This window comes from Syngnathus acus, chromosome 6 (genome assembly GCF_901709675.1).
Source record: "Syngnathus acus chromosome 6, fSynAcu1.2, whole genome shotgun sequence".
Classification (NCBI taxonomy): domain Eukaryota; kingdom Metazoa; phylum Chordata; class Actinopteri; order Syngnathiformes; family Syngnathidae; genus Syngnathus; species Syngnathus acus.
In genome coordinates, this window is record NC_051092.1 from 7431024 (window position 1) to 7452512 (window position 21489).

The following is a 21489-nucleotide window of genomic DNA, read 5'->3' on the forward strand; positions in this document are numbered from 1 at the left end:
AGGGTGCGACGGCTGCAGCGTGAGGGATTGGAGAGAAGCGGCGTCTGCTCAGTCCATGAGGCGAGAGGGCAGGGGTTGTACTTATGTAATAGCCTGCAGTAGCTGAGCCAACGTCACGTGGACCATCGCGTTCTCACTCATAGCCACCCCTCCCTCCCTCCTTCGTCTCGCTCTCTTCCTCCTTCTCGCTGACATTCTCTTCCTTCTGTCTTTGTCTGCGTCCATCACGTTCTGGATGTACACCTGGCTTAGCTTCTCGCGCCGCTCGTTTATTGGTCAATAGAGTAACCAAAGAGAGATAATGGGTACTTTCCAAATAGTTACTGTTTGTGGCTTAAATGGAAGTGGGGAGAATGGTTGTGGGTGCATGGGAGGGAGAAATTGTCATGAAAATATCTTAGCAGTACTTCATTATTCACTGAAATATGATAAGCCATTGTATGTTTACAAAGGTACATGTTTTGTTTGTCCGAGTATGAGGAATTTAATGAAATATTGATCGCCTCATACTTTGTCACTCAACGGTTAATTACGCCCTTGCAGCCTTTGGTTCATTTTCACCAAACATGTTTTCCTGTTGTCCTTCATAGTGTGACATGTTAGTTGAGGTTTGATCACAGTAATTGAACTTGGCGCTGACTGGTTCCAAACAAACTCATGCATTGATTGCTTGTGGGCCTATGCAATCTAGTTGCATCTTCAATTTAGCATGTATGAGGTTAGCGTGTCGTTTAATAAAATCATTTCTGACCTTTATTTACTGTATTTGATTTTTATTTTAAATGATGGCACACCACCAATGCAAAATGTCACAAAAACAAGGAATACTGAAAAAAGGATGATCTCCTTTCAGTACGCTCACAAATTTCCAATATTTAATGTGGAATGTGGGTTTATGAAGCTTCAACTGTTCACACTCACAGCATGACTGTACTGTACCTTCTGCTATCTAAAGGAAGATTATTTAGTACTTATTCTTTAAAGTATGTATGCATCAATCAAGATGACGTTTAATTTTGCCACTCACCCTCCCTGCTCACCTTTTTTTCTTTCACACCTAGCCTCTGCCAGTCAGTCACTCTGTCTGTCCCTTTTTCCCCTCGCTTGCCAAGTTTATCACAACCTTGCCAAGGCAAAGCAGATTTACAGATTACCACCCTCTCAATGCTAAGCGCATCGCATGCACCCATGTGTATGGTAAGACTCTCTTAGACGCACGCACATTCCAAAGCATGCAGTGCCATGCTGGCTGTTCCTGTGTGTCAACTCATCCATGAGTTCACCTCAAATGCTCAAATGACCTTTATTTGAATTCTGGAAGTTTGTTGTAGCCAGTCAGAAAGTTGAAGTCACTTAATTTAAACTCTGTGACCCTTAATAAGTAATTTAATTTTAGGACAACAATGATAATAGTGAATGTGATAATGGCAGGAAAAAGGGTGTCCTTGATTCATCAGTTAGGTGTTTGTATATTATGTTCTAGTTTCCACAGTGACAAGAAATCAGCACGTGTTGTTTGTCTGCTCTGGCCGTGTCTGGGGACAGGAAGTCGGTGTATGTGTGTGCGTGCGCATGGGCATGTGTGTGTGCACGTGTGTGTGTGCACGTGTGTGTGTGCATGTGTGTGTGCGTGCATGTACAAAATGCGTTCTACTCAGCACACTCATTACGAGATGTAAAAAACAACTTAAAAACCTTTTTTTCCCCACAAATAAGATGCACCGCTTTATAAGACTCACATATTTAACATAAATATAAAACAAAATACAAAGTCATTTACTGGATGTTCATTCAAAGTGTCCCAATTGCCTTTTTGTAACAAAAAAGCTTTCATACTTTTAGTTTTCAACACTGACACCACCAAGGAAACAGTGATACAGTAGCAATTTGAAAGTTTGTAAACTCGATGTGAGATTTTTTGTAATGAAATTATCTGACTCTCTACCCAGCGAATACAGGTGTGCCCCAGGGCTCTGTACTGGGGCCCCCTGCTTTTCAATATCTCCCTTCCTCCCTCTTTTTCATACATTTTTCTTTGCTTTGACGCCCAGCTCTACCCTTTCTGCAACTCCAATATTTCTCTGTCCTCATTAACCCTCTGTTTATTCGACATTAACACCTGGTTCACCACTAACTTTATATAATTAAACAATGACAAAATGAAAGTCCTCCTTGATGGCACAAAATCTGCATTCTCCAGTTAACAGTTTATCCGTCTTAGTTGATCACGCTTTAGTTTCCCCTTGCCCCAGTTGTGAAAGTTGCGAAGCAGACGTTTGTCAACAACATAAAATGTTCAAGAATTAAAAAACAAATCAGCAAATTTATTGGCCACACGTGCAAGTAGATTAAAGCTTTTGTTGCAATGTCTCATAGTGCCTCTATCCTTGCGCACAGCCTTGTTGCTTCTTGTCTTGACTTTTGTAAATCTCTCCTCTTCAGACTCCTTCACTAATCCCACCATCAGATTCAACCGGCTCAGAACTCCACTGCTTGTAATAAATGCAATTCGTTGCCTTCAACAATTTCAGGTGTACGCTTGACCAGAACCAATTTGAATGTAAGAGTTTGACTTAAGGAATCGGATGAGTTAACATTCATTGGAAAATTAATGAACAGCAAACAATTTTGGTGTGTTTAAGATGAGCTAAAAATACATTCCCGGGATTGGGAAAATCTGCAAATAAATGGTTTCATTGTTTAAATTGAAGCCTTTAAATCCAGGACAGAAAGAGTTGTGCCTTTTAGCCTAAATGTATAGTAAATGGAGGAGTTTGTTAAATTGTGACATGCTTTTGAGTTCAAATTTTCAGAATATGGGCTAAACGTCATGGAGTTGAAATGCAAATGGCTGGCAAACACAATGGCATGCATGACCTCCACGCACTTCATACCCTTGCAATTTGAGAATGAGTTATAATCATGTGATGTTTGTTGAGATCATTGAGATAGTGTCAGTAGCATGGCTCTCGTTTCTAAGGTTTTGCTAGGTGGTGCTAATAAGCCAACAGTATCCGTCAGTATTAGTGAATATGCACGAACCCCTTGTTTCTCTGTTCTTTTTTTTTTTCTGCATTTAGCGCATGTTGAGTGACATCATCCAATTTGTCCTCTTACATAATTTGTGTGGCATCATTCCAGCCTTTGAGTCCCACTGCAATATCTCACCCATGACATCCCAGCTTGAGGGGAAATGTTTTATCTTTACACTCTGCCCTATATCAGAATAGTAAAAGGATCTATGAAGATGAATTAATGTCAAACAAAAACAACAAACATGTCGTCCTTGGACAGAAAACCTTTTCTTTTTTACATGTCAGTTTTTCTATTTTTAATATGGTTAAGGAATCACATGCTGTCCTCCAGCTAAGAGTTTTGAACACTTGTTTATGCTGCAAACTCCCTTGAAGCAGTCTTGCCAATTGCTCTCACATGTGGGCCTAATTTGTTTTGCTGTTGCGCCTGTTAGCTGAATAAAAGCATTTTCTCTGCCATGACACAGTGCATCTCGAAAACATTGTAACTGGAGGCATGTGATGAGTGCGTAGCTTTTCATGAGGTCCCTAGATGTAGGCATTCAGATTTGAGTTGATTCAATTAGAGCGTAACAGCATTACTAATGAAATCGTGTCAAAAACACAGCCGATGATTAACATTACCCCTGCTAACGTCATCAAAATGATCAATTGCAGTCCTAAATTTATGTCCTGCTTAAACTTCTTTTGAAGAAAACGCAGCTTACAGAAAACAACAGAACTACTGCATTATTTATACGAGCAACTCTATTTTGAAATCACTCATGGTTCTTTAGCCATTAAAAAGTCAGACTTTCCAATATAATGTTTGGAGTTTTACTACAAGTAAACAAGTTTGCTGCTCAATATTAATTATGGTCATATGTTATGTGGCCAGAGCACAGCTCCGCAATTATGCCTGTCCATTTGACATATTCCAGGAAGCAACACATTGACGCTTTGTTCTCTTCATGTGAACTCTGTACTGTCCACAGGAATGTTGCTATGCTCTGTGAGCAAATTAAATCTACACAGACTGTATGTTTTGATTTCACATCAAAAGATCGTTTAGATTCTCTTATTTACGGCTGTTTCTGAAACAGAACCTGATGTGTGAAACCACTTGTTTTTAAAGTTGGAAGTTGTGATATGTATCTCGTGTGCTTTTTATGTACCAGGTTAGCATGGCGCACAACCAGGTGTGCACTCTTACATTGTTTATCACTGATATAGTCAAATAAATTGCATTGATGCTCAGATTCAGATAGAGATTTTGGCCATGAAGACTCTATTTTATTAGTTAAATATGCAAACAATCTGAGAACCAGAGAACAGTGTCTTTGCCGTTTAAAAAAAATAAAATGAAAGATATAATTTCATAAAGAAAACAACCTTTCCCAGGTCAAGAGATCAAAATTTGGGAAAATAGTGTGGTGCAGCACTTGTGGATTCACCGCAGTTTTCAGAATATATTTATTTACTTAGTTTTGCCCGCATTCTGCTTGGCCAGACGGTTCAGCAGCTTCCCCTCGAGTACCACCGGCCAAAAAGGCCAGATAGGACTTCCAAGTCAACACTTTAAATCTTTGATTAATATCACTTGTGCTTCAAAACCATAGTTTGGTGATTTTTGTTGTTGTTGTTGCACTTTATAAGTTATGGAAATGAAATGTGATTATTGTTATTGTTGTTATCATTGTTGTTTATTCATTGGTACTTGAATTTGTTTTGTAATTGCTCATTTTAGGTTGTTTTAAATGCCCACAAAAATTAAGATTTGATCCCCGCAAAATCAGGATGGTTCGCTGTGGAATCAACACTTTTTTTCCCCCTGTTATTTCCTGGGGTTCTATATTGTTATCATGCTGGCACCGCTGTAACTGTCCACATGATTTGGACCCCATTTATTTGGCACTGTGCTTCCTATGGCCTCAGTTTTGCAGACAATTGACCTTGTCTGACCGTAGTCTAGCAAAGGGCAACCTTTTTGACTTTTTTTTTTTCCATACTTCTTTGTTGTGGTAAAAAATGCAGACAGTAGAAACGTGAGGCATGGGGAAGGTGGAAGAAGTGTGGAAGGAGGGGGAAGGTGTGTGTCTGTGTGTGTGAAAGCCGAAGGTGGGGATCGGCAGCTCTAGACACCACAGCCGCAGTGTGGCGTGCCGGTGCACATTTTAAAAGTCTGCACCGTACTCGTTTTGTTTCCTGGGCAACCTTACATATTCTCATGAGTTAGTCTACCTCTATTTCTGTCACTCCTCTCATGCCTACTACACGTCTGACTGGAGGGTTTCTCGTCAATGCAGCAGCAAGATGAGTCAGACTGGGCTGACTCTCATCTGCCGCCATCCTGCCCTCCTGTTTCTCTCGCTCTCTCTCTGCAGAGCGAGCCAGCAGACTGCAGCACCCTGAGGAGAGAAAACAAGCAAAAACCCTGGAGAGTTTTCATTTCCAATTTATACAAAACTAACACGTCCTGGTAAAAAGAGGAAGCGTTAAGTCCAACATTATTCTCTCTGCAATGTGAGAAAGTGTACTTTGGGACGAGTTTGTAATGTCTGTCATGTAGTCGCACACAGACTGTGTCTGTGCAATGCTGCATGGAAATGAGGAGGGCTCAGTGGATCCTCAACTTTAGTTGTCAAGAAGGGTGTGCTGGTGTTTTTGTGAACACTCAGCCAGACAGTGCAGGCAGACAAGTGTCTCCACTGACTGCAGATGAGATGTTTACTGACACAGAGAGCGTCAGCTGCATGGCCACGTCCACATCTTCTGCTGGACTGCACCTAACCAACAGCGTTGGTGAGGCGTGACATTGCCTCATTTGTCTCTGTATGCACTTGAAACGCGTTATGCTATCCTTGCAGTATAAGCATCGGGGATGCACTTATGCAACCAGTCATAATTTAAATACATCTTAATAAAAAATACATTCATCTTACATTTGAAATAATGATTATATGGATTTGAGAGCATATTTTCTTTCAATTTAGGGAAAGGAGTTGAGAGAGATTCTCCTCACTCGCTACTTTGGAAATCAAAGATGCGCTTCTAAGACCGAGATTGGGATTGGAAACAGCTCACCTCCTTGTTTTCCCAAGCCAACATTTGCAGGTACCTTGTATAAACTGGCACCTCACAAATGTAATGGACTGTCAATTAGAATGTGCAACTTTCAATATCACACGTGTCCAACTGCTGTGAACTATTTCTATTGACATGGCCGTAATGCATGTTTGTTCTCGACAGGAGGTTCTCTCACAGCCGACTTTGACAAGCCATGCAGTAGTATCATGGAAATCCAGTGTCAGCTCGACATTGTTGGAGCGACTGAGCTGGTGATTGACCTCATTGTCAACACGAAGAATGACCAAGTGTTTGAGGAGAGTGTCTTGTTGGGCAATGCCCTTCTGCAAGGTGGAAATACACAGATACAGGTTATTGTCATAGACTTCATAACACATCCATTTTCTTTGCAAGTGTGACCAACAGTTGAAATGAAACTTTGTCTGCCTTTCCTAGGACTCCTTCTACAGTCAACTTTACAAGCAGAAGAAGTCGGAGAGGTTCTTTAAGGTTTTCTACGACCGCATGCGTTTGGCTCAGCAGGAGATCCGCGCCACTGTGTCCGTCAACATGTTTGAGCTCAACTGCAGAAAAAGGGATGATGACGCTGACTTTGGTGGTGTCGGATTCAGAAAAGGTACAGATGAGCAATGAAATATTGACAACTCCACTTTTTATGTCATAAGCAGTGTAGTAAAAAGACAGGATCACAAGTGGGCTGCAAAAGTTGAAAAGCTTCAGGCTCCTTAAAAAACACACCTCCAGGTCTCAAAGCGACCTATTTTATGCATGGCCCTCAAGTTGAATTTGCAACAGTGGCGGAGAAAGCAAAATGTTGCTTTGCTGACCTCTTTGTTGAATATTATTCTCAGTCAGCGCTGTCACATGTCAGAGACCATGTGACTTCCAGCATCCACGGTCTATCAAAAGTCCATTGTGTCAAGACTGTGTGCTTTCATGTTGCAGCACCCAACTCAATGCTTCTTGCTCTTTTGTTCACTCCAGAAATGAATCTGTCAATATGACCTATGTTTTTTTAAGGCAGTGTGAATCGTCAATTAATCAATTTGTAAAGGCTTGGTTGTTCCAAAATACCCTTCTGCCTTTCATTGAAACATGTTGTTTTACATTTTCATCCATGCTGCAAGGGAAAGACTCAGGACTTCATATGAGGGAGGACATGCGAGGGCAACTTAAAGAGGCTTCGTCTGTGACCTCTAAGGCTTTCTGTGCTTTCCGAAAAGAGCTGGATCCTGATCTTGAAGCCTTATGCCACAGCAGTGGAGTGACAGGGGCTGAAGAGGTCTTAGAGGAGACTCGCATGAGCCAAGCCATCACCATTATGAAACCCATCTTACGCTTCCTTCAACTTCTCTGTGAGAACCACAATTCTGATCTGCAGGTACTGGTTTTGCTATTATTGTCAAATAAGCTTCGGTTGTGGATTTCACTACTCTTTGACTTTTGTCCATCTTCTCGGTGTGTAGAACTTTTTGCGCTCACAGAACAACAAGACCAACTACAATCTAGTATGTGAGACACTTCAGTTCCTGGACTGTATTTGCGGGAGCACCACCGGAGGCCTCGGACTACTTGGCCTTTATATAAATGAGAGCAATGTTGATCTGGTTCGTCAAACCTTGGAAACCATCACAGAGTACTGCCAGGGCCCCTGCCATGAAAACCAGGTAGACTGCCATCTGAATTATTTCTAAAAAAAAAAAAAAAAACATGTACATGGCGTGACAGTAAACAATGATTACAAAGAATGCAAAACCAAACCAGACAATTTGTGTGCCTGATGAAATTAAATGCCAACAAAAGAAACATTGTTTAATCACAAGAAATTTTACAATAGACGTTCATGCATCATAAAATGTCATATCAACCCCCAGATACAATGCTTATCTTGAGCTGTGAACTGCTTCGGGCATACATCTAAAGTGATAAGTCACCATCCTTGTCATTAGGTTTGATCTGAGACATGGAGATGTTGTCACGCACCATTAAAATTAGCTGATTACATATTGCTGTTAAGGTTTGGACGGTTACAAAGGGTGTACAAACTTGTAATGTGTTGTACTCATTCTCAGTCTTTTCACCATTTCAAATTCAAGTCAAGTTTATTTGTATAGCCCTAAATCACAAGCAGTCTCAAAGGGCTTCACATAGACAAAAATTGACAATTATTCTCAAAGCATCCCCTGGTCTTAAGCTCCCAAAAGGGCAAGGAAAAACTCAAAAAAACCCTGCCCGGGGAAAATGAGAAACCTTGAGATTTCATTTTTTTCAATTTATTTTCTAATAAGAGCCACGCTCATTCATGTACTTCTTTCATTTCCAGACATGCATTGCCAGACACGAGTCAAATGGTATTGACATCATTATTGCGCTGATTGTCAACCACATCAATCCCTTGGGGAAGAACCGCCTGGACCTGGTGCTGGAGCTCAAGGTGAAGCTTAAGCATGTGTCTGCTAAATTATGATTGCACAATGATTAAGTCTGAGTATTTCAGTGAATTAACTGTTTTCTAGAATAATGCTTCCAAGCTCCTGCTGGCTATCATGGAGAGCCGCCACGACAGCGAGAACGCGGAAAAAATCCTCTTCAAGATGAGACCTACAGAGCTTGTGAGTGTCCATCCTGTATATGCGTGCTGTGGTGCATATAGAGGAGACGGCTCATTCGTGGATGCCATTTAAAAATCTGACCAATTGTTGTGGCTTAGGTGGATGCCATGAAAGAAGCTTTCGCCCAAGCTCTGGAAAGTGAGGAGGATGAGGACAGTGCTCTATACCACATCAAGCCATTGGATGTTGGGCATAACATTTACATACTAGCCCACCAGGTTAGTTACCAGTAGACTTTACACAGAACTGATGGGCTGGATCGGATCGGCCGATATTTTGGAATTTATTACTTTGTGTGATCTGCCATAGTGGCCATTCAAACTTTTTCAGCCTACTATCTAGAGGGAGACACCAATATATTTAGTCTAGACAGCAAACGGAACCAATCAGTACCATAGTACAGTAGCACAGGTGTCGTCGGCAGTCATATCTAAAAAAAAATATATATATAAGAATCTGTCTTCAGAATATGATTAATTTTTACAGTCAATGTCAATTAATCCATTATTTTCACGTCATAAAAGGAAAACAGCATGGCTGAGAAGTCATTGTTTATCATTACCTCCACAGTCATGGTTTCATAAAATAAGATGCTCACATCCATAACCTTGCTCAACACATTCATAATACAAGCAAGCGCAAACCTAAGTAAAAAACAGCATTTAGAATTCTGAAGCATGAAGAGACTAAATCTCATTGTGCCTTTTAGATATGAGTTGAACTGATAGACTATTAATGGTGTGCAAAATGGAGCTCAGCAAATCAAATCACGGCAAATAAACTGACATTATCTAATAAATTAAGTTCTATAAAACTTAGCTTTTTCATCGTACATAATGTGGGTGCGAATAGCTGTTTGTCTCTATACAGTATGTGCTCTCCGATTGCCCAGGGTGTAGTCTGCCTGATTCCTGTAGTCTGCTCTGACAGGCTCCAGCCTCCTGCAACCCTGAACAGGATGAGAGCCATAGACATTTGTCACTAAATGTCTTTCTGAGCATTCTTTTGTGATTTGTTCTCATGGCTATATGGAGAAGGCAAAAAGAGTGTAACTGAGAAAACAACTACGACATGGGTTGCATGGGTTTGACTCTTTTAACACCAGCATCATGCATACAAATGGTGCAGTTGTACATTTATTTAATGACTGACTAATATTTAATTCCTTTTCATTTCTGCTCAACTTGAAACCAATTGTATTTTTTTTTTCTTTCCTCTTCCCAGCTGGCTCGACACAGCAAGATCCTGCAGCAGAGTCTGAGACCAGGGTCAAGTTTGGTAACTGGAACAAGCTCAGACCCTGACAATGATGAAAAGGATGATGCACTTCAGTACTATGCCAATCACACAGCTCAGATTGAGGTCAGAATTTGGTGTTATATAATATTCTTCTTGGAATGTACCAAATCAAATCATTAAAGAAATTGCATTTGCTAGATTGTGCGGCATGACCGCACCATGGAGCAGATTGTTTTTCCAGTCCCCAACATCTGTGAGTACCTGACCCAAGAGTCGAAAATGCGCGTGTTCACCACCACTGAACGAGATGACCAGGGCAGCAAGGTTAACGACTTCTTTCAGCAGTTTGACGATCTCTACAATGAGATGAGTTGGCAGAAGAAAATCCGAAGTGAGTTTTTGCATGGCAGGGGTTGTTGTTTATTTTTATAAAATGATTTGAAGAATGAAACCGATTAATCTGTCTACTCTCCTATTTTCTGTAGAAAATAAGAGTTTGTTTTGGTTCTCACGCCATATCTCTCATTGGGGGAGTATCTCCTTCTACCTGGCCTGCCTGCTCAACATCTGTGTGGCTGTATTCTACCCATTTGGAGATGATGGAGATGAAGGTGACAAAGTGATATTAAAACGTAAAATAGAAAACTATCGATTCGATAATGCGTATAGCCCGGCTACATTTCTTGATTTGAAAATTTTACCCAACTGAATTCAATTCAATTCCTGCCCGAGGTAAAGCGTATCCCATTAAGTGTTTGTGAGACAAAACATCATTTTCAAACAGTGTTTGGAAGTGTAATTGAGATTCCAAAGTTTAGGACTGAATAATTCGTAGACGAAAGGCAGACACCGATGTCCTGTTGTTCCACCATTTTTTTCTCTCCACAGGAATCTTATCAGTCTTCAACTGTGTAATGCTGTGGGCTGCATTGGCAGCTTCCATTGCTTTACTTCCAGTGTTACCCAAACCGTGGGGCATCCTTTTCTTCCTGGTCGTCCTCATTTTACGTGCAATTTATACCATGGGCCTGGGTCCTGCTTTGTTACTACTTGGTACCATCAATGTAAGTGGCCGAAGACGTGAATCACGTATTGTTCTAACCTCTAAATGTGTTTTTTTTTTTTTTCCTTTTATATACTCTTACAGTTGTTCAACAAGTTGGTATTTTTAGTGAGTTTTGTGGGAAACCAGGGGACGTTCATCCGTGGTTACAAAGCTGTCGTCATGGACATGCTTTTCATCTACCACCTGGGCTATGCACTCATCTGTGTTCTGGGTCTCTTTGTGCATGAGTTCTTTTACAGCTTTCTGGTAAGACCTACCAAACACAAGAAAGATATATTGGATGAATAAATACGTTGTAGGTGATTCACGATAACCTCCCCCCACACAGCTCTTTGACTTGATAATCAGAGAGGAAACGCTGCTTAATGTCATAAAGAGTGTGACGAGGAATGGACGTTCCATTATCCTGACCGCAGTTCTGGCCATTTTTCTTGTCTACTTCTTCTCCATTATCGGCTTCCTCTTCCTCAAAGATGACTTCCGCATGGAGGTGGACCGTCTCCCTGCATCAGGTCAGAATTTTATTAGTCGTCACTCTGGTAAAAATCAACTGCGTGGCTGTGTTTTTAGCCGCAGCTGTTATTTTGGTAGCATGACTTATTTGTGGAGTGGTGTGTTGTAATCCTTGTTTTTTTTCTCGGGACCTGTTAAATTACTTTTTGTTTTCATTTTAATTATTTTTAGGCATTTTTAACACACCATGGAACATTTTTTTCACTGCGAACTCCCCCGTTTTTCTGTTGCATTTGAGCTGCTGTGGTTATTAGCGCTTGATTGTTTTTTTTCTTAACAATTTCAGGATGTCAGGTTGAACGTAACAATATTGGCACACAATTTTAAAAAACAAGTCAAGTCAATTATTGTATAGCACCGCATTTTACATGAAAATGCCCTGTGTAGTTAAATGTTGATAAGTCAAAAAGGCACGATCATTCCCAATCAGGCTTGAGAATGAACAGTCTGTTCGCAGACACATGTTTTGAAAACGCTGCACAGTGTGGGTGTGTTAATGAGCTGTGACTGTGAGCATTGCACGGTCAGGAGAGACAACCAGCAGGCACATGTGCACCTGTTGCATAACCTGGCGGCCGTGCCATCCTGTGTACTGCCGAACAGCGTGCAGACACACGCGCACACAGCACAGCAGTGGCAGGTTATGTAAGCGGCGGCTTTCGTGGTTCTGTGGTTGTTGGTTCGGGAAGGAGCTGAGGTGCAAGGCTCCAGCAAACCTGCCCGGAAGGCTGTCCAAACAGCAGCCAACCCACGGCTTTGACCCTTCACCTCGCCACGGCTCCACAGTCTCAGGGCTAGGGCCGTTCCCTTTCCTTCAGACGATTACACTTAAATAGAGGTCCTAAGTTGCTCAGAACTTTACTGCTGTGCAATTGATTTGTTCAGTTTTATTTCAAGCTGCACTTTGACATCCGCCCACCCGGCAGCTGCTGTTTACATAACAATCATATACAGCGTCTTGCTGATTATCAGCACTAATTAGAAAGAGGACGGTTTTAGAAGCCATTTCATTTTTAAAAATTCTTTCCCTTGCATCTGTTTAGCCCAGTTTACTGGGTGAGAGGATGGCTGAAGTCTGAACAGATTACCTGTCAATCAAGGGGCTGGCACAGACATACATACATTAACACTCGCATTCACACCCCTGGATATTTAGTATTTGTTGAGCCTAACATACAGTATGTACATGCTTTTGGACTGTGGGAGAAAGCGCTGGAGAAAAAAAACCCAGTCAAGCCCAGAAAGAACATAAACTCAACAAAGAGAAGCCAAAGTTGACTCTGCCACTCTGCATAACATTCAGTGACAACGGCACATCTCTCATTTTTAGGATATGGACATTTATTTGGTAAACAAACGTTGGAAGATTCATGCCCGAAGGACAAATGCTCTGGTTCTATTAAAACTGCTCCTGGTAAGTTTTTCTTTCTGCTTTTCTTATTGCTTTCCTTATCTTATGATGAAGGGTGAAAGATTTTGTGGTTTGACGGACATTTGAAAACTGTGTAGCTTTTCAGCACAACCGTATCCATTAACCACCCTAACTTCAGTGTTCGTGTATTCACACAAAAATACAGACACACAATAGCTCGCTCGCTTTCGCACGCGTACACAGTCACACAAAGAAATCTGATGTGGCAAAAAGATGACTCATCAGGACACCTCACCTGTGTTAAATCCACACACACGTGAGTCCATCCATTCCCATCTGCAGTGTTCATTGTTACCATCACTCCAACATTTAAAGGTTAAATGACATTTTCACATTTGTATATTTCCTATTTGTTTGATTGTAGGAGTTCGTTTGGTCTTAAGTCACGCTGTTGCTAGCTATTGCTGTGATGTTTTTTCAGAATCATGAGTCATCTAAGATCTGAGTACAATCATTTTTTTCTACAATATTTCCTTAGTGTCTAAATGACATGTTTTTACATTCAAATACCCCAACGAGTAAGAACACTTGAATTCTTACCCTGCGCAGAGGCACTCCAGAGCCCCAACTATTTGTATACAGTGCAAGCAATTAAAAAGTTATTTTGTCCTAGTATGTCCTCTTTGTTCAAGATAGAAAATTTTACACGAATAACATGTAACAATAATGATCCTGTATGACTTATTGTGCGTTTACAGATGAGGACGAGGGAACAGAGAGGGTGTGCGACACTCTGCTTATGTGCATAATCACCGTGTTGAACCAAGGACTACGTAATGGTGGTGGTGTTGGCGATATTTTGAGAAGACCCTCCAAAGAGGTCAGATATGGACAGAAATGTACTGTATACATAGTAGATGATATTTGTGTTTCATTGGTTAATTTGCATTTTCTCTCTATTCTGCCGGTCACGGGCCTATCCAGGAACCGCTGTTTGCGGCCCGCGTGGTTTACGACCTGCTGTTCTTCTTTGTTGTAATCATCATCGTTCTCAACCTCATCTTTGGCGTAATCATCGACACCTTTGCCGATTTAAGGAGTGAGAAACAAAGGAAGGAGGAGATCCTGAAAACTACTTGTTTCATCTGTGGTGTGTACAACTCTGTGGTCCATAAAACCTATACCCTTAAAAATGCTGGGTTGAAAACAATCCAATTTGGATTAAAAATTGGACCAAAACCAATTTTCTTTTCTGTAGAAAATAACCCAACAAATTGTTTTTTTGTTGTTGTTTTTTTGCACAAAACAACCCAAAGTCAAATTGATTCCACTTCTTGAGTCGATACGAATTTTTAACCTAGCAGTTTTATGGATGTACAAATGATGGTGGAAGAGATGAGGCTATGCTTGCAAGATGATGAGACAATACCTTTCAGGATTGGAAAGAGACAAATTTGACAACAAGACGGTGTCCTTCGAAGAGCACATCATGTCTGAGCACAACATGTGGCATTACCTTTACTTTTTGGTTCTGGTGAGAGTGAAGGATCCCACCGAATACACCGGCCCAGAAAGCTATGTCGCCCAGATGATAGCGGTCAGTATTACATGCACACCCCAAAAATAACATTCCAAATGCCTTCAAATACACTCTTTCAGTAATACAGGACTTTTTTTCTAGTGTGTTTGCTTTTTGCACCACATTCATTAGTGTGAAGACATGTACAGTACGAGTTGTAGACGCCTCTATTGCAGTCACAATCAAAATAGAGACTGAGTCTCTGGCCTATGCCAAGCATCATTTCCTTCTGCTTTTGCTTGACTGGAAAGAGACGTGGTTTCGTTGCTAAGGTAGTTTGCTGAGTTAGCCCTCAGGGATAGAGTGTAGTTAAATAGTAATTAAACCCGGTCCAGCTCTATTAGCGTCAGTGCACCGACTTGCAGCACTGACACACAGACCAGAACGTAAAGGAGGTAATGGCAGCTCAAGTTGATATTGTCAGTTAATGGGTTTAAATAAAGCCTTAGAGCATAATGGCACGTTTGAGATTAACTTTGATTTTGTGATTGGGCAACGGAATGGTCAAATTATAATGAGCAATTTGCAAGACAAACACATTAAGTTCAATATGCGTCGGCAGGGCTTCAAACTGCTGTTTAAAAAAAAAAAAAAAAAAAAAAATTAAAACAAGTGATGGGTTTTCAGTCAGTTTTCTATAGCATTGTGTTGACCTAAAAGTGTTCATTATCATCACCATCATCTTGGTTAGTTTTGTTAATTATTCCAAGATCTACAAAAAATATATACATTTCTTTATAACTGCTTTAATAAAATAGTTTATCTGGTCATCTATGGGAAGTCAGTTACATGAATTTGTCAGTGCAGTTGCAACAGAAGGATTAGAAACTGTGGGTTACAAAGTGACTTGTAAAGACACTGTTCAGATCATTCTATACTAGGACTGTCGCTGAATATTTTTAGAATGGATTTTTCTATTGATTATTCCATCGAAAGATCTGCTAGAAATGTATTTTGCATGAAAGTGTATTACGTAACCATTTTCCCCATTTACTGTTAGTTGGTATTGTTTAGCTATTAAAACAACTGAATAACAATTCAACAATATCACACGAGAGGAATCAATGTTGTACTCACCAAACGTTTTGAAACTGACTCACCATTGACTCATTACAAGTGAGTAAGACTTCAGTGCATGCATTCATTGATATGAGTGCAATGGGTTTGGTGGGACACTGGGTTGAAAAGCATCATTACTCAATGTAGACAGTGAGTGTATAACTTGACTGTGTGTGTCTGTGTATGCGCTCGTGTGTGTGTATGGTGATGTTTGTGTGTAAAAGGACAGAAGCTATAGGCTCAACAGGTCCTGCATCAGCCGGATTACATAACCCATCCCAAGTGGCCTGCTAATACCTTAGCCTGCCTGGCACGTGCTCTCCTGTCCCTTTCACTCTCGTATACAAGCACACAAAACGTTTATTTTGAGACTTTCATTTATCGTACAACACACATGGACGGGCAGAAAATTATAGAATGTAGACAAAACGGCGGAGTTGGCGGCATAGGAAAAGAGACTGCACAAAGCAGAGGTCATTTTTTGCTCTGTAGGTGAAACTCTATTGACAAAGTAATGGTAATGCAAGTTAACATAAATATCTATGTGCAAGAGTGTGAGAGAGAGATTGGACTGAGAAAATTGACGCGATCAACAGATCAAGTGTGAGGTCAATGTGCCATTGTTGCCATCACTTTCAATTCAGAGATTTGTTGGTCCATTTTCACTCACTAAACAGCTGGGATTTTTTCTTGTGGCAGCGCTACATACAAAATAAAAATAGTCAGAATTGCCACTCTATATGCGATACCATTTTCGATACTGTGGCAATTATTAAAAAAAAAAAGACAAATACTTTAAAAAAAAACATTTAAAAAAATTCTCGAATGCCATATAGGGTCAATCAAATAAAATTATTAAAATCAGAAATGAAAAGATGTAAAAGAATAAATAAAAAAATCAAGACTATCGATACTTTGCAAAATATTGAAACGTTTGACAACACTGTAATATTGTAATTTGTTTTCACTTAAACAATTGTAAATATCTGTGAAAAATCCCTTTTGAGTGTATTGACTAGGTAACAAAATAATTAAAGCTGCCCTGTGCAGTGCTGGTTCGACCTGAGGCTCCTGAAAGTCTGGCAATATATCTCTTGCTGTTTGCACATGTACAGTACAGTACATTGATGCGATCATGACTGTAGCAACTGAGAAGCACGTGGAAATTTGTAAATGCAAGCTCATTTAGGCGTAAGAATTGATCAGTGGAGCAACAGTGGAGCGAAGTCATTCAGGCAAAACGGCACTAAGTAGAAATGAAAAGCAAGAAGATGTAAATCTTCAGATTGCCTACATCCACGTTTCAGTGTGAGTAATGACTGTGTCTTCAGCAGAAAAGTGTTGTGTTTCTTAAAAGCCTTTTCAAAGTATACAGAAAGGAAACCTTCCCAGAATTGGGGTTTTTGTGCAAAATCTGTATTTTTCATCCAAACAGTTCAGTCGCCTTTTAAGAATCCGGCAGGTAGGACCGCTTTTTGAAAATGAAACTAGTCCATCGTCCAAAAAAACTTGCGGATTGCTTATCACATTTTGTTTTTATTGGTAGAACTCCAAACATTAACTCAGTCATAATCACAGCATTGAATTAAAAAATCATGCGCTTCTTTGATAAAAATGTGTCTACACAGTCGTCCGCCAACAACACACCGCATCCTCTACATGAGGCATTTTCAAATTCAGTGTTTTGTTGGGGGTTTTTTTTGCACATATTTTACTGGCGTTCACAAGTATCAAGGAAAATTTGCATTCTATGCGTTTAAAAGGATTTCGGCATGAATGTGAGAATATGGCCTTTGGTTTGCCAGCTCGTCCTCAACATCTCGCACTGATCTTACCATGCCTGAAATATATTCTTACATAAGAGTAGGTGGGAGAATACCTCATTGCTCTCACAGAACACGTCATGGTGGTGCCAGTCTGATCCCACTCACGACACCATTTAGGTCGTTCTTATCGCAAGTGGCCAATAAATATTACACAAGATCAGCTGATGACAGTTTGTCTGCGTGAAGTCATGTCTCTCCCCCACAACACGTTCATGCAGATGCACACCCACGCATGTGCGTACATTTTGCATTGCAGGTCCAAGTCCATTACGTAATGCCAATGGTTTGTTTTCCTCAGCGACTTTTTACGTTCTGCATTTTTTTTTTATGTGAACAACAAAACATGTTTGTTTGGATGAAAACAAAACGCAAATGATGGGTGACAGATGGCAATTTCTACTTGCACAAGTGTATCTTTTTCATGCGAGCCAAAAAAAATAACAGTACAGCCAATAATGAGGACAGTGACTCATATCCGCATTGAAATGTCTGTTATTAGTCAGTGAATGTATGACCACACTTGACCGCAACGCAGAGACAAAAAGGCCATCATGCTCAAGTGCAAAGCAAAAAGCAAGCTTCTGTTCTTAGAGGATGATTTCAATTCGAAGTTGTTTCCAGCACCTCCATGTTGAGTCTTGCCCTCCAGTCTGGCCGAAGCTGTGTAGAATCACACCCTGCTTGAGGCCGACTGCCAAAATTGCCGCCGCAGCTGTCCCCTTGACATTCTGACTCAGCTCTATTTCGACCGTTATTCACTTCATCCTTCTCACAGTTTCTCTCACTCCCTATCTCTCCTTCATCTCTCAGGAAAAGAACTTGGAGTGGTTCCCCCGCATGAGAGCCATTTCTCTGGTGAGCAAAGAGGGGGATAACGAGCAGAATGAGATGCGATTGCTGCAGGAGAAACTGGAGAGCACCGTCACACTGGTAACTCAGCTGTCTGCCCAGCTGTCTGAGCTCAAGGAGCAGGTAAAGACCCGTTTTCATCCTCTCCTCATCTGACTATTACTGTACATGCTGTCGTTGGAGCCTCTCTTGACCTAAAAAATATTAGCAGGCTAAGCGGTCAGAGGAAATTGGTGGCCTCACTCCTCCAACGTGACCAAACAGTTACTCTTATGGGATCTTAATGGTGATACGTTACAAATTTGTTTTTAATTCCCAATTGTCTTAATATGTCTGATTCTTGCGTTTGCAATTTGTCTTTAGGCCCCGCCGTCTTGCCTGGTGTGAGGTTGAAATGTAACAATCTCTTATTACCAGCACTCACCCTGAGTCAAGTCTCAACTAATGTCCCTGATATAACCCCAATTTGTCAATCCAGCTTTCAGACAGGCTTTGACAGGTTCAAAGTTGGTCTTGGGCTGTGTGAATGACTGCGCTGATGCAAGCGTGACTGATCACCCCTGTCACCTGCCCTCGCCGGCATGTGATCCCGGTCACAGACTTGTCCTTGTTCCTCTTGCGACAGATATGTCAATGAAATGCTCGCCGGGGGAGCATGACGCTTTAAATAAACAAAACAACAAACCCTGTATGGAGTCATGGCTGTCACATCGACCAGCTGATCCCTGTTATTGTGTGTATCATGTCTACTCTGCGTGCAAAGTAAAGCTCCACCACATGCTTGTGTGTTTTCCACAGATGACTGAACAGAGGAAGCACAAGCAGAGGCAAGGATTATTGGGTCCTCCGCAGACAAACCATCACATAGCGAATCATTGAGGGTCTCACAACCTTAACACAATGGATGGACACTGTGAGGAAAAAAAACAATACAAATTGCAGACGTGCACACCTACAGTGACTCTTCATCGTTAACAGCTAACAGACGATTAGTCACAAAGTGCCTTTTGTACGACAGCACTGTCAGTTATGGACCACATCTGTGCCGTTTGGGACAAACTATACAGGTTGCCTGCGCACTTCCATGCCGAGTGGGTCGACCGAATGATTGAGCGGACTTGGCACGCATTTGCCAGTGTGGTATTCGTGTGGCCAACAGAGGGTGAAGGGAGTTGTTATGGTAAGATTAGTTCTTTGCTGTCTCAGCCCGAATGCCTTTGCTTTCTTAAAGTGGAAGTCGACCCCAACATTTTTTTTTGCAATATGTTAAATGTGCCCCCGCAAGGCTAAACACGGCATTCTGATTAATATTGCGTTTGTGGAATTTGAGTTAAAATCTGCTAAATTCATCTGTTTTTAGCTATCTCAGGGGGCTGCCATTTTGCCACTTCCTGTCGACTGTAAATGACATCACACTTGCCAGGTCTGAGGTCACAGCCAATCACGACTCTGCTTCAGAAAACTGGTGAGCCGTGATTGGTTGTGACCTGTGACCTTACAACTGTGATGTCATTTTCAATCGACAGCAAGTGGCATTATGTCCGCCCCCTGACATGGATAAAAACATGGTGGGTTTTTCCTTCTGAATTCATATTCCACAAATGAAACATTAATCACAAGACTATGTTTCAACTATTTGGGCTGCACAGAACATGTTATTACAAAGAACATTTTGGGGGTTTACTTCGTCTTTAATGTCGTATCCGAAAATGGACTATTGGTACCAAGATCTGTACTTGGCACTGGGTTAGGAGTTGTCTTTATTCCTTTTAGATTTCTGATAAGAACCTTTTTAATAACTGGAGTATTATATTTTTTTTACATTTTTGAGTCAGAATCTTTGCTGCCTTACTCATCATTGAAAACTGGATTATTGTTTGTTGCACTTTTTCCACACAAAAGGGAGAGACCTGTCCAGTTTGGGCTATTGCCTTCGACTATGATGCATTCACTGCGCCACATCTTTTTCTGATTCATTCAGATTTCCACAAAGTAATAAATGAATGTGAATAAAATGTGTAATTCTTACTTGAAAATGATTTTACGTCTAAATTGTTTATGGGAATAGCATGTAATAATGACAATAAGGACATCGATTTTATCGGGACGTCAGATAAGTAATATATATGTTTGTGTCTACTACTATTTCTTAATCCATTTGTCTGTATAAATAAAGTGTATACGCAAATGCCATGAAGGCTTATGTGACTTTTTTCCTACAGTTTGGTTCCAAAACAACTTTTCTAGAACAGAACTGGGCCGCCCTCATTCAGACATAATTGTATTTTAACTTGCGCATTGGGTTACTTCTCTAATATTAGAAATGAAACTGATGCTGTTTTGTGAGCAGTTTCCTTCATGTTGCCAATGACACAAGAACCCAAGACCAAACCAGAATCTTGAAGTCACTTGCCAGGTATGCTTAAACATGAAAAGTCATTTAATCCTGCCTTATGTTGACCTTGCTATTGACTGGCAACCAGTCCAGGATGTACCCCTGTCTTCTCTAGCTCACCAGCAACCCTAATGATGGTATTATTGAAAATGGATGAATGGGCATCCCTCCGTGTGAGTGGGAGTTCAAAAGAGCCTCCAAATATTCAGTCAAAACCATTATTGAGTAGCTTTTTAACAATGTACAAGTACACTGAAAAAAGGTGTTTAATTCATTCAATTTTATTTTGTCAAGAAGTTGCACAAAATAAAATCATCTGGATTTGGATATATTTTTAAATTGACTTAAAAATGTCTGGATTTAGATGGTTTTATTTTGTGCAGCCATCTGAAGAAATAAAATTGATTAAATTTAACCATCAAAAATGTAATTCTATTCCGTGTTCCACCAAGCACACAGGTTAGTTCAACTTGCTGCTTATTTTCCCAAAATACTCTGCCGATTTTGTAAATTCAACCCATATCCTTGCCAGAAGGCTGCATACTTAACTAATTAGTGCTTTTTACTTGGTAAAGCAAATTTTTACCCGCTTCACTACCCACACTTTCATCCTGAAGTAACTTCCTGAGATTTCAAATGTATATAGATTCACAAGCTGTCATGGTTTTGTTGTGTCTGAAGAGGATATTTTTTCATTGATCAAGGCAGTAGTATCACTGCAGACAACAGTCTTGTGGAGATTATGACCTTAGCGGAAATAGTCCATGAATACAGTATGACAGGATGATGTCACCAGTCTGAAGAATTGCATACTGCAGCGTGTTATTAGCATCCACAATATGCTATGACACTAGCGATGTGAATACAAAGCTGTTAAT

At 40.6% G+C, this 21489-nt stretch overlaps 1 protein-coding gene across 3 annotated transcripts in view; it reads left to right on the forward strand.

The window, feature by feature from the left end:
- The window catches only part of itpr2 (inositol 1,4,5-trisphosphate receptor, type 2), a 45597-nt gene extending 25188 nt beyond the window's left edge, over nt 1-20409 (forward strand). For 2 of the 3 annotated variants that reach the window (XM_037254993.1, XM_037254994.1), the window contains exons 38-57: nt 6008-6128; nt 6264-6451; nt 6537-6717; nt 7229-7482; nt 7568-7768; nt 8425-8535; nt 8618-8713; nt 8812-8931; nt 9938-10075; nt 10151-10343; nt 10438-10563; nt 10841-11016; nt 11100-11264; nt 11347-11530; nt 12862-12945; nt 13662-13783; nt 13888-14053; nt 14340-14500; nt 18178-18339; nt 19015-20409. In XM_037254993.1, the coding sequence (XP_037110888.1) occupies nt 6008-6128; nt 6264-6451; nt 6537-6717; nt 7229-7482; nt 7568-7768; nt 8425-8535; nt 8618-8713; nt 8812-8931; nt 9938-10075; nt 10151-10343; nt 10438-10563; nt 10841-11016; nt 11100-11264; nt 11347-11530; nt 12862-12945; nt 13662-13783; nt 13888-14053; nt 14340-14500; nt 18178-18339; nt 19015-19095 (3030 nt within the window). In that variant the 3' untranslated portion in view covers nt 19096-20409. The remainder of the gene's footprint in view (nt 1-6007; nt 6129-6263; nt 6452-6536; nt 6718-7228; nt 7483-7567; nt 7769-8424; nt 8536-8617; nt 8714-8811; nt 8932-9937; nt 10076-10150; nt 10344-10437; nt 10564-10840; nt 11017-11099; nt 11265-11346; nt 11531-12861; nt 12946-13661; nt 13784-13887; nt 14054-14339; nt 14501-18177; nt 18340-19014) is intronic. The other variant, XM_037254995.1, reaches the window with a different exon arrangement.
- Nucleotides 20410-21489: the final 1080 nt, after the last annotated feature.